Genomic DNA, 13,743 nt, shown 5'->3' with positions numbered 1-13,743 from the left:
GCGCCAGATCCCTGCGTTTTTCAACCCCAGCAACACACTAAGACAAAAACTGCTACATCCAAAAGATTGCTCATCGCACACCCAGAAAAGCAATCTAGTGTATTCACAGTTCAGTGCAGTGAGGAATGCACACACCTATAAATCAGTGAAACCAAACAACCACTAAATAAATGCTTGGCTCAACACAGGAGGGCCGACTTCTCAGGTCAAGACTCGACAGTTTTCCAACTACATAATGACTAAATAATAGTGAAGTTTAACTAATAAAATACAGAGGCAAGCAGAAAAGTTTGAAGCGCTCATGACACTATTTTACTGATCCTGCTGACAATGCCAAATTGATGAATAAAAAACAGACTCTGGTCAGTCTCCGTTGACTTAAATTAATGTATTTATTCTGGGCCGGGGAAACAACCTCTACATGTGAGATACAGTATGGAATCTGCTACTGCTTCCTCCACCAGCCTGTTGTATCAAACTGCAATGAGGACAAGGTCATAGTTAGTCTCTTCTCTGAATAACAAAGTCCAGTAGGAGCAGTTTACAATAACCACATCTCAGACACTGAGCAGTCTGGTGTCAAAGGTTACAACAACTCTTATTAGTTATCACAAAAGCCAGTTTAAGATTCACCAATTATTTATATGCATTTCAATAAATTGTACCACACTTGTAACAAAACAATTCCAACCCTGAAATTATAAACCTGCTTTAACCAAGTCATATTTCTGAAATAAACAGTCAGACATGAATCATAGTAGTCTGCATCTTCAGTCAGTGTTCTGATTTGACAACTCTGTTGTAACTGATTCATTGGGCTGATTCCAGACAGAGGTCTGGCTGAGCTTTTTGTTGTAGCTGTTTCTGCCTGATAATCACTTGACAATCACTTACAGTACTGAAACACCCCTTTGCTGCAGCTTTGCTGACAGAGAAAATGCATTGTGTAAGCCCAGTCAGACTCCATACGGGTCTGCTTTATGACACTGATCCAAGTAGAAAATGATGATTCTCATAAAAGTTAAGCTGTGACAGCTGCGGCAACAAAGAGGGAGCATTTACACTTAACAACTTAGTACAAATGACTTGTTTGAATAATGAAAAAAGTTAGTGTCATTAGCTTGGCCTGTGCTTTTAATAGCTCCTTCTGCCACTTTCCCTCTTCATCAGTTAAAGACTGTGACTGAAAGATAATTCTTGTCATTTTTCATGGCCACAGTGAGTGTCTAACAGTGTTATGTTTTTATCTCCAGGGGGAAGGAGTTTGGTCATGATGTAGATTTCATCGTGACCACACCAGAGCTGGGGAGGGAGACGAGTCTACTCCCTGACGTTATTGATAGACTGACACAACAAGTAAGTATGTTCATTGTTTTTTTGCACTTGGGGGAAGTAATAAGGATGTTGAAGTGTTTTGTGACTCAGGTTTTGTGTTTTATGTTTTCTTTAATTTGTTTGGAGAATTGGTTTAAGTCCAAATCACTGAATTTAAACATATTTTGGAAAAAACAACTTCCTAATGTAAATACAATGGCACAGTTAGGTGGAAGAAATAACATGATAAACAGGGTATCATAGAATACCCTCTTAAAAGTCCTTTTTCTGTTTCATTACAGAAATAGTTGTTTTAACACTATGAAAGTTAAATTGCTGAAACTGGTATAGAGCTTCAGAACGCCAGAACTTAACTATCGTTCATAATGGTAATGCTAGTAAATTACATGCATGGTCAATTTATTACGCTGTTGATCTTGAACCTAAAATTGGCTTTTAATTTGCTCTTTAAAGAAGTGAAGAAGATTGGTACAGAATACAGAGTACAGAATACAAATTAAAAGTTGCTCTTAGATATTAAAACCTAGTACTGAAAGATGTAACTGAACCAACTGTATGTTAGCATGCTAATAACTGACCTATATAAATTTAAGAGTAAAATAGCTAATATGGAGCATGGTCCGCATGTTTACATCAACATGGTCAACATTACACTAAATGACAAAATAGCATTGGTAAGGTTAGTATGATCAGGTATTTTCTATTCATTCTACCAACTCCACTACTAACTCTGACACATATACTTTTCAATGTCTGTTTACAAAGGATTGACAGTCACATTTAATATGTAGTTTGATTGTATAACAGTCCTCTGGCAGTGAGATGCTATAGAGGCTTCCTGCATATATAGTTAATTACTTTTGATTAGATGATGCTATTGATGTTTCCTGGCAACTGATTTTACACAGGTTTTCATTAGCTAAGACCTTATTTTAAGTTTTAATAGAGTGGCCACATTTAAAAAATCATTAGTTTGAATCTAATCAACAGTTACAGAGAACTAGGGAGGGGCTTATTTTTGTGGCAGTGCAATGACCAGCACAACCAGTGCTCTGACTGTCTGGTGTTTTCCTGACCTTGAAATTACTAAACGTAACCATTTTTGCCACTGATGCAAACTTAATGGCTTTTTGTGAAAAAAGCACCCAGCAACAAATCTAGTGACTTTTTGGCTAAACGTTAGCTACTTTCCACAGAAGCTAAGTAATGCTCCATGAATGAAAGGCACACCTCTCCCTGCAACAAATCTACCTGTGAGTGCATGGCAGAGAGGCAGAGCACATATATCCTGTACGGCAGCAGACAGACATCCATGAGCTGCACATGTGCAAACAGTGTTGCCATGGACCACTGATGGAGACTGTGTTTTTTTTTTTTTAACAAGTCTTCTTGCCTTAAGGACATACTGTATCTCTGACTGCAGCGCATACTGTATGCTCCACTAATAAGGCATTAAATGGAGTTTGGCACTATTCCATCATTCAGAATTGTGTCCTTGGAAAATTACTGCAGCCTTTTCATAAAACTTAGACAGAAAGGTCGTCGTGGTTCTACTGATTTCACTGCCTTTAATAGAAAGAGATTTTGAAAGGTGAGTGAATCAGGTAAAAGAGAAAAAGTACAGTCTGGTAGGTTACTTAAAGAACTTTTAGCAGGACTTTCAAGGACCTTGGGCAGCACTGGAGACCCCTAAATGGAAAATGGATCCTTTAGTGGAAAATGGGCAAAGAAGAGAGGTGGGTGAGAGGAGAGAAAAGGGAGAAGATGAATGTGGGAAAGAGACAGATAACGGCTGATTGAAGCAGAGAGAAAGTAGAAAGTGAGAACAGTGAGAAAATGTGTGAGCGAGAGATAAAACACAGAAACAAACAATGTTAATGGCAGGCTATGTTTAAATACACTCAGTGGTTTAATTATTGGCTGTAATCAAATGATGACAATTATTTGCTGCTAATATCACAGTAATGTGACAAATATCAATGTGCTATAGAAGTGTCCAATTAAAACCCACTGCATGTAACACACTCATCTAATTACATTAAAATAAGGTCTAAATCCCAATAGTGCAAACAGGAGTCAAGTGTTTTTCATATTTATTTATACCCCACTGCTTTTACGTTCTTTTTACCTCGATTATACGAGGATGGAAATTTCAACAACAGTACCTTATGCATTTAATCAAAAAACAGTATAATAACATGTATTGTGTGCCACCTCTCAAGAGGAAAATACAAGTTCTCTAAGTTCAGTTTTACAACCATTGACGGGGTGTGCAGTTAGAAAACATGAATCAGAAATAAAAAATAAAAAGGGACATAGTTGTTTTTCATCCATGAATGAGCACTTATGAGGGCAACTTTGAGGGTTTAAAGCAGTTGTTCCTAAACTGTTTCTCTTATGCCCCATTTGAAGCTGGAAGATTTTCCCAATCCCATTCAGCGCATGTGTTTGTTGCATTTTCATTAACCCATCACAATTTTCGAAAGTAGAATTTGATTAGAATATCATTAACATTAAGAATATTAAGAACATGAACTTCATGTCTCCATGTTTCTCATTAGTTAGAAATGCAAATCTAACTTTATCTAAACTGCCAAAGTTTTTCCATACAAAAGACGAGAGGCTCTTCTGTTACACCCAGATTGTAATGTTTTCTTCCTTGTTAAAAACATTTATTCTGATGATGATGATGATGATGATGATGATGATGATGATGATGATGATGATGATGGTTTGAATTTCCATGGCAGGGAGAACACAGGTGGAAATGGCATACAATGTGTTCATTGGTTATTGAAAGGCTGTAAATATTGGTTTTATTAGAAAAATGTCTGTTTAACTCTTTTCGCTTCACATTTCAATAGGCTATCTGAAAATACATTTAGTCAAAGGTGAAACCAGGTGACACTTTAAGAAACCAGGTGGCAAATTCCACAGCACTTATTTTAGTGAAAATGTAGTGTAAAGTTTAACTGAAGTTAAAATGAATCATCCAGTCCAATCATACGGCTCTCTTAAAAAATTCAGTCTTAAAAAATTACTGTTTTCAGTACGAAATTCTCTCTTCTTCTGTATTTCTATGGCCAGCGTTTCCTTGCTCAGCTGTACAGGGTGGAAGTGTCCAGGCATACACGCGTAGATTTGTTGCAAGGACAAAACTATGGTGTTAAAAGGGTCCCAACAATATTCACAAACAAATGTCAGGTTACACAACTTGACATAGTGATTTGCATGTGTAAATCTGTGTCTTTATCTGTGCCTCAATTTACAACTCATATACCATCATTTGTACATCTGGAAAGAGCTGGGCCCTCCTTCATCTCTGACACAAAAGGATCCATGAGTGGTGAATTAGGAGCACAGATACAGATAACTCTCACAGTCTCAAAAGAATCTACACAAATAGGTTGAAATTCACAATAATATTTCCAGTGAAAAATTCTAAGTTAATTTACATATATACAATATACAAGGTGTAAATTAGAGGCACAGATACAGATTTTCAGATGCAAATCACTGTGCACTTATATGTGCATTGTGTTTTACGTGTTACATAAGTTGACATCATAGTTGCACTCTGCACTAGCAGCAGCCAGAGCCAGAGGCAGTATGTTTTCAGGTTGTCCGTCTGTCCCATTCCTGTGAACATGATCTCAGTAACACCCTGGGGGAATTTCTTTAAAGTTGGCGCAAACATTCACCTGGACTCAAGGATGAACTGATAAGATTTTGGCAGTCAAAGATCAAAGGTCAAGGTCACGATGACCTCACAAAACACGTTTTTGGCCATAACTGATGAATTCATACACTAATAATGACACAGTTTAACTCAAATGTCTATAGGGATAAATGAAGGGATGACATTTTATATCCAGACGTCATAATATGTATAGTTCTGTCATAGTTCATAATGCAGAAATACTTCTGGCCATTATTCAACACTGTAACTCAGGAAGGGGAGATCGTGACCATATCTCCTGCAACTTGACTGGTTGGTGGAGGCGTGCAACTGTACATCGGCTGTAATTCTAGTTTTGAGTCTGTTTTCACACCATGCAAAACACCTGCATTAACACTCAATTTGGCTAACTCTGACTGCCGAGGCTTCATACTGTCTTTGGCTGAGTTTCACTTCACATTTTTGCACAGAGAGAAATTGTGGATTGAGGCCATCTTGTATAGCGCATTGCTCTAAAAAGCTTTGAGCTACATAACTAATACAGAGAGGGGGAGTAATTAGTGTCCCAAAACTTCTTCATTGTATGCAACAATGTCTTATGAAAACTGTATATCTCTAAAAAGTCATTAATGATGACCCTGATCAGACCTGGTATTAACATGTGCAAGATGCATTGAAGATGCTTTTGAGATCCGATCACTTCACATCAGGAGGTGGTCTGAGCTGCACATGGCCACATTCTTTTAGGAATATGAAAGTATTTTACTATTTCAGAAGGGTCAAATTGTATTGATTGGTTCATCCCCTCCACCCCCCTGCTCCCTCTCTCTCTCTCTCATTGACAACAGTCCTGTCAGTCATGGTCGGACTGGTCAAAACAACAATATATTTGGTCTCTCTAAACAGAAATGATTGACAGTGGAGTCCAGAAGTCTGAGACTACTTACCCATTCAGGTATATGTGTTTATATGCATATAGAGCGGGGAGGTGAGATCTGATCTCAAGTGGTCACTTGAGATGTATGTGGAGACGCATTTTAATCCCAGATGTGAATTGACATACTTAGAGCTGACAGCTTGTGATTGAACCACTGATCATGCATGTTAATGCATTTCACAGCAGTCTTCTGTGAATCTGGACAGATCATATATACTTGTTGTACAAATAAAATACTTATATCATGCAGACAGCGCAGTTTCCACTGAACATGATGACACAGCATGTTTCAACAAAACTGGATCTCCTAAAACAAATGAAAATACATATGGGCAATATCACTTACAGGAAATGTACAGTACCTGACATTTAGTGAAAAACAAGGGGGAGGATGGGGAAGGAATTTTCTTTGTCAACACAGTCCTCTCCCTCAGATGAATGCTGCATAGTTGGAGGTGGTCATGAGAGAAGACAAGTGTTTGATGAAGAGCAGGACCTCGCTGTCTAGTCTAGCTGCAGGCTTCTTTTTGTCATCACTGGGTTTAAAAATAAATCCCTCTGTCCTCCACCACTCTTCCATCTACACCTCCACATGGCTCCCCACTCCTTCAGAGGTCCATCCAGATGATAATTACCTCCTCCTCTCTGTATGTTATCGCAGGAAGCTCACACCTTTTGCAGCCACTTAGATGCACTATAAGTGGAGGGAACAAGGTGAAGGTGTGAAAGTATGTGTGAATGTGCAGGGATAAGGAGGTAGAATGGATGTGAGACAGTGAATTAGGCAGGTAGGGCAGGTGTTAAAAAGGCTTAGAGAGATAAAGAGATAGCGTGATACAGCCAGAGCCTTTCTTCTCAGCAGGCTGGATGGAGTAGGGCTGGAGCGGGGACTGGTCTGCAGGGACGAGGACACAAGAGACAGTGATTAAGTGGAGGAAGCAGAGGTTGACTCTAAGTCGTGTAACCTTGTCATCTGCAATCAAGCCCCTGGGGGCCCACGTGTCTTCACGCAGGCCTGATATCATGGGCAGCCCCTGCACCCCCCTCTCACATTCAGCACCCCTCATCAGCCTACAGGGAGTTAAAAATACATCTATCTAAAAACGTCCTTGTAAAATCAGGTTCATCATTTTTTCTCTCCTCTCTCTCCCTCCTCCTGCTGATATTCTGAAAGCATAACTTGGGGGCAGAGGCAAGGTCAGTCACCAGCTCCTGTGGCAGACAGATGAGATTCAGCGTGGCCCTGCTAATAGCAACGGAGAGACGGAGAGGGCCGTGTTTCATCCTCCATCCATCTGTCATCTCCGTCTCTAAATACTGTATAAGTGCTGCTTTCTGAAGGCTGAGCTGTGTATGTGTTGCTGCCATTATAATGCCATTCAGCTCAGGCTTTATTGTTCTGGATTTGATGCGAGTCGATGTGGTTAGGGATCGGAGGGTTTTCTCTTTGGTTGAATAAGTTATTCAAACAGAGCTGCCCATATAGCTGAGGTTATTTTCCAGTCACACAGAGTTAGTCACTGTGAGATCTAAATAAAATCTGAGCAGTAAAGGCTACTTTGACTGACATTGAGAGGACACACAAACAGACAGACACACAAACCGCTGCACTTTAATTTCAGCAATCAGTCTCTTTCATTCCAGCGAAGCTGCAAATCAAAGTCAAAGCGCAGTTCAAATGGTCCCGGCTAACACACGCTAATCTGCGACTTGAAGGCAGGTTTTGAAGTCTCTTTCTGAGAGTCAAAGAGAATGCGAGATGAGATCTGAGCGCCTGTGCTGGTCCTCTGGATGCAGGTGGCTGCGTTGGACACTGCGACCACACTTCACACTCTCTGAAGAAAAGACCCTGAGTAAATAATCAAATTAAAAAAAAAAAAAAAGCTCAGCTTTTAGATCACAATTTCAAAAGTCATGTTCACTTGACTCTTTTTTTCTTTCAGCGCTCACAGGCAAAGCTTTGGGGGAAAGATTATCTTCCCGCTGTCCTCCTCTGTAATTCCCTCTGTAAACAGTTTTGGTGGAATAAGCTTACTCTCAGATGCTCGCTGACATTACCTGCTGTGTGGGAGATGATTACAGAGCGCTACTGGGCTAAACAGCCCCCGGCGATGCTGAGACGGGGAACCTCATGACATCCTGTTCTTATGGTGGATTTGCGAGTGTATGTGTGTCAGACACAACGAGAGAGACTGAGAGAAAGCGGCGCAGCTGTACTGTACTGTATGTGCATAGGAAGCAGGGCCGTAAACCTCATTGAACAATGGGCATCCATATTGAGGTACTTAATGGTCTGTGCAACTGTTGCCATAATGCATTAATACTTTTCTCGGAAGGCATCAATAAGATTCAGGGCTGAGAGAAATGTACTGCCTGGAGGGACCAGAATATCTGCTGGAATACAGGAATAAGAAGTGACCTACATTTGCAGCCCTATGTATGAGATGGGTTGCAGACCTTCTCCCACAACTTGTCTGAAGTGTGGCTCGAGGGGATTTTAATTTCAGATTAGTCAGTGTTTAAGTGCTTTTATGCTGTCATTCTGGCCTCATTATCTAAGTGGGAGCTGCCACTGCCTTTAGCAAAGCTATTACAGAATGTAAAGGGAAGTTTAAGAATCCCTCTCCCTGCCTATTATTGGAAGGTGAATGGTTATCTGTAATTGCAGAGGGAGAGTGATCCAGGGGTGCAGCAGAGGGTGGCATCGAGAACTTTTTCCCTGCAACTACACGACAAACTAGTCGACCCCTGAAGATAATTAGAGAAGGGAGCTGGCGATTTCTCTGAGATCTGCTCCCTCTGCGTGTCACTCAAGGTTTTCACCATCACCACCTTGGATTTCTCGCTACTTCCTTTCCTCAGTGCCCTCTGGGAAACGCTGTCCTCGTCTGATAACTCGTGCGGTTCGACAGTCAGGCAGGACTGTTTAGTAAGCGGCTATGCTGACAAGGTGTTTAATGTTTTGTGATTAACCTAAGTCATCGCCTGGACAGGCTGAGTGGCTGCTCACTGCAGTCGCTTCTCCAATTATTGCTCTTTAAGTAGTGTGTGGCAGATTTATGGCCAGTGAGAGGAGAGTAGTATCCCAACAATTATGCTGGGTGCTGGAATTAAATTGACAATTTGTAATCTTAATCGCCTTAACACTCCTCCATCCAGGGAGAAGCATAATCAGCCAGGGCGAGGCCTGGAGGAAATCAATTCACAAACTCCCTGTTTTTTTCCTCGCTCTCCTTTTCTGTTTTTCCTGCTATCTACAGGTTGAACACTCAATTCTCTAACTCTCTTGCACTCACTCCATTTCACTTCTCTCTACACTTACTCTTTGTTTCTCATCAGTGGCCCTTTCTCCTTCAACACACTGACATCTTACTTGGCAGAGATTTCCATTATCTAAGGAGTGAAACCATTTACCAGGGAATGGGCTTCAGTCATCTACTATGGCTGACTGGAGGCTCGTCTCTCTATTGGCTCTAATGCTCTACCATCCCCTTTTTTTCACCACTCCAGGCTCAAATCAGTCTGATGACAAGTCTGAGCAGATGTTCACACAGTAGTCACAGAGCCCTTTCACTGCCTACCTTTCTTCATTTGTCATGACAAAAGTCACAGTTTTTTAAGCTGAATTTATCCAATCAAGTTGATTTGCCATTGATATAATCACTAAGCAGGTTTCATTCATGTATTAATCTTAGAAGTATTAACATTATTTACTGCAGAATCTAAAATATAGCTCTTTTTGATTGCAACATCACCTCTAAAATATGAGTTTTTTAAGCATTTTTCAGTGGGATGTCCAACATAGGTATACAGGCTTGGTAGAGATGCAGCACTATATATGTTGTCAGTGTTTTATTTTTTTGCAGAGTTCTTTTATTCTTTTTTTTTGTATCTTATCTCAGACATATAAATCTGGTTGTTTTCTGATTTTATCTGAGCCCAGGTCATTTTAGCTATTACTAAGTCATGGCTTAAAGTGTTCCTACAAAAGGGGTGAGATGCATAATGGCACTTGAAATGTAATAGGTGAGCCACTCAGTAACCTGACTTGTTTTAGTCAGGGTTGAATGAAAGGTCTGTTGTTGTTGTTGTTGTTGCCATAGATTTTATTAGTATATATAGCACCATTAGCACCATTTTTGTTACACTGCCACCTGATTGTGTTTGAAACACAAATTACTGATTTTTTTTTTATTATGAGATGCTGCAATGTCATATTTATCAGGGTTTACACAAACCTTGTATTTAAGATTGCTTTAAAACTTTTGTATAGACCATAAAAGGGATAAATTCTATAGTTTGAAGGTGGCTAATATTGGTGGGGGGATATTTTTGTTATAAGGCTTGATTTGGCCCGTGAGTCAGAACTAGCCCATCAGTGGTCAACAGCCATGCTGGCATCTCTGTTAGGCTGTACTTAGACACAGCTGTGTTTGAAGCTAGATGCTAACAAGCTCACATGGTGATGTTAAGCAGGTGTGATGTTTTTGATGTTAACCTTGTTAGGTTAGTGTGTTAGCATGTTAGCATTTGCTAATGGGAGTTCCCCCAGTTTTGAAGGCATTTTGTCATAAACCAAAGTAACAAATTAAAATGTTGAGCTTATGGGAGGAGGACATGAATGTGTACCAAATTTCCAGGGATTGCTGTGAGATGTCTCTTAAAACCATAATTGTCAACCCCATGATGGTGCTGGATGAAAAATCAGAGGTTCACCAAAGTCATGAGAATTCATCATCTCTGTACCAAACCTCATGGCCCAGTAGTTTTTGAAAAAATTCAGTCTAGGCCAAAGTGGACCTCAGACTGATAGGCTTCCTAGAGCCACACTTCTTAAATGACTAAGAGCGTCACATAACCCATTCACGTGACAAAAAAGTACTATAAATATTACCATCCACTGGTCCACTAGACATCTTCCTCCTCCTAAAAATTCATCTCATTCCTCCACCCACTATTTTAAGATGGCAAATATCCAACCTCATTTAAAGAAACATAACCTTGACTCAACCATTTTCAATACCTCCATGAAGAGTCTGATGTTAAAGAAGGCCACAGTGCTCATGGAGAGCAATAACATTTTATAAAAATTGCAGTCAGGTTTCTGACAGCACCACCACAGCTCTGAAACTGTATGTGTTGAGATTTTGAATGAGCTTATAATGAATCAAGAAACAAAGCTACACTGTGTGATGTGGCTGTTGCAGTGAAGTACAACATTTGGCCACAGATGATCCCAAAGGTTTCGCTAGATTTCAAATAAAGGGCTGTTTTGTCTCCGGCTGTACATGAATTGGTGTACTTAAAGGCTCAATTTCGGTCAGTCAGCAGGAGCAATTGTCATCAGTTGTCTGGCAGAATGGCCTAGCTGTCCGTCCAGTAAAACCATTAATAAAGATTTGCATCACTTTTGGACAGATGTACAGGACTGAAGAGTTTCTACAGTTAATCTGTGACAAAAGAGAAGTTGTTTTGATTTGTCCTTTAACAAATGACATCAAGCCACCCACTTAAACATTTTACTATGCCTTTTGATCCAAGTTTAAACCTTCCAGTAATTGAGTTTTTTGAAAACAAATTAAAAAATGAAATTGTTCCTGCCAGTCAGTGACAGACATCATCACCCAGGCTGGTATATCCTCCTCTCATCTAAATGACTGTAATGCTGACAAAACAGGACTCCTCAGTGACCACATACTGTATCTTCAGGTGTGGCGTCCGATCTTTAGTGTCAGTTCTGGAGTTGATGAAAGAGTTTATTTGTCAGATTTAAGTCTGATCAACAGCTCAGATTATACTCCAGCACATTTAACCTTTTGTGATCCAGTGTGCAGACTGTGATCCTCAGATAGGGCTGTTTTTGACTGCTCTGAAGTCTGGGATACAGATGACCGGATTTTTGCTGTCAGGGGCCCTGGGTGCTCGCTTGAGCTCGATAGAGTGACTGTCCTCCTTAAAGTCGCTATCCAAGACCCATGGGGCTTTTTCATCATTTTAGTTGCATGACTTAATGACTAAATTTAATATTTTTATTTATCCAATAGATTTTCCAAATATTATTATGTTTTCATTGTTGTAGAGAATATCTAACTGCTATTTCATGAAGAAAATGTACATCTATAAAAACCTATAAAAACATAAATTATTAACTTCCACAGTTCTTCATGCAACAATATTTTATTTCTCTCTCTTTACCAGGGTATTTTGCTCTACTGGGACTACCACGCCTCCACCTTCGATATGTCCAAGCTTCCCTGCCACAGGTTTGAGGCTATGGACCACTTTGCAAAGTGCTTCCTGATCCTGCGGCTGGAGGGAAGCAAAGTGGAGGGAGGTCTTAACAGTGCTGAGGAGGACAGCAGGTGCTGGAGGGCGGTGCGTGTGGACTTGGTGTCGCCACCTATGGATCGCTACGCCTTCGCTCTTCTGGGCTGGACCGGCTCAAGGGTATGAAGGAGTATAGAGACTGAATGACACTGAAGTTGCTGCAGGTGGAATCCATGAGTAGGATAAATGCAAAAGATTTTTTAAAATCTCTAATCATTCATTGTGTGTGACAACACCAGCAAAAGGTTCTTTGGGTGCAAGAACCATATCAAGGTCTAGGTAGACATTATTTTGCCTAGAAGGGATTTAATTTACAGTCTGTTTCTAAGGAGACATGCATTTTTAACATCTAGGTGACCTTGAAAGAACCTTAAAAGATAGTGAAAATATACAAAGTCGTGCAAGTGTATACCATGATAAAAATACCATATCTGTAATGTCTGATATCCAAAAAGCCTCTTGCTATGACATAAAAAGTTAGAAAATCCTCCAGGAAGACAAAATGCAATCACTATTTCCTTTCAGTGCCATAAAAACAGACAAATGAAACAGATATTTGATTTCAGACTATTGATCTTTGTCTTCCACAGCAGTTTGAGAGAGACCTGAGGAGGTTTGCTCAAACAGAGCGTCAGATGGTTTTGGACAACCACTGCCTGTACGACAAAACCAAGGTACTCAGTGCATCAGCACATACATAATTAGTGGAACGTATTTCTTTCTTAGTAAGCCAATAACATTAAAAAAATCAGCAATAATTTATTGCATAATATTCATACTAGCAGTGTGAGTTGAACAAGCCACAATACTGCATACAAATACTGTTCAAACTCTTTGGTCCAGAGTGAAATACCACAGACCGTCTCACTGTATATAGGACATAATTACTCTAACCTTTTGATTTATGCTATTAAATATCTTAAAAATATACAAAATCTTGTAATTTAGGATTCTGACTACAGAATCCACTTCCCTGCTTGCTGCCCATCCATATGTCAAACATGTTCCACACAGCAGAAGATGCCAAAAACTTAAAAACAAATACATAAACAGCTCACCATACAAGCTAAAACTGGAACTTGTGCCACCACTGCCAGCAGAAGGCATTATGGTCTATGTGGAAATACCAAATACCAAATGTATTCAAAAGGTATGAGAAAGGCTCAGATTTGTTTGGTAAAGTACTGCCGATTACATTTCTCTGAAGAGTAAAGGCAAAAAAGTGTCAGTTCAGTTTGTGGGGATGGGACATTTTTTGTTGCATCCTGATTTATGAACAGTTTGAAGTATGCTGAATATCTAAGCTCATACAGTCTTGGGCACGTTGTGCTGGTGAGCATGTATCAATCCTACTGAGATGAATTTCAATCATCACAGAGGTTGTGGTTGTGGTTGCTAAAAGCAGATACTATTTTTTATGTTGCTCAAAGGAATATGTAGATTCTGAGAGTGAACTTTCAACAAC

The 13,743-nt window shown here is 39.9% G+C and overlaps 1 protein-coding gene across 8 annotated transcripts in view; it reads left to right on the top strand.

Moving 5' to 3' along the window:
- The window catches only part of dntt (deoxynucleotidyltransferase, terminal), an 86,629-nt gene that overhangs the window by 38,638 nt on the left and 34,248 nt on the right, over positions 1-13,743 (top strand). For 6 of the 8 annotated variants that reach the window (XM_071481302.1, XM_071481305.1, XM_071481300.1 and 3 more), the window contains 3 exons: positions 1,254-1,356; positions 12,150-12,398; positions 12,869-12,952. In XM_071481302.1, coding sequence (XP_071337403.1) covers positions 1,254-1,356; positions 12,150-12,398; positions 12,869-12,952 — 436 coding nt within the window. The remainder of the gene's footprint in view (positions 1-1,253; positions 1,357-12,149; positions 12,399-12,868; positions 12,953-13,743) is intronic. The other 2 variants (XM_071481303.1, XM_071481301.1) reach the window with 1 other exon arrangement.

This window comes from Trachinotus anak, unplaced genomic scaffold, assembly GCF_046630095.1.
Source record: "Trachinotus anak isolate AG129_WGS33_773 ecotype Australia unplaced genomic scaffold, CSIRO_AGI_Tana_v1 ptg000007l, whole genome shotgun sequence".
Classification (NCBI taxonomy): Eukaryota; Metazoa; Chordata; class Actinopteri; order Carangiformes; family Carangidae; genus Trachinotus; species Trachinotus anak.
This window is presented reverse-complemented; position numbering and strand designations above follow the sequence as displayed.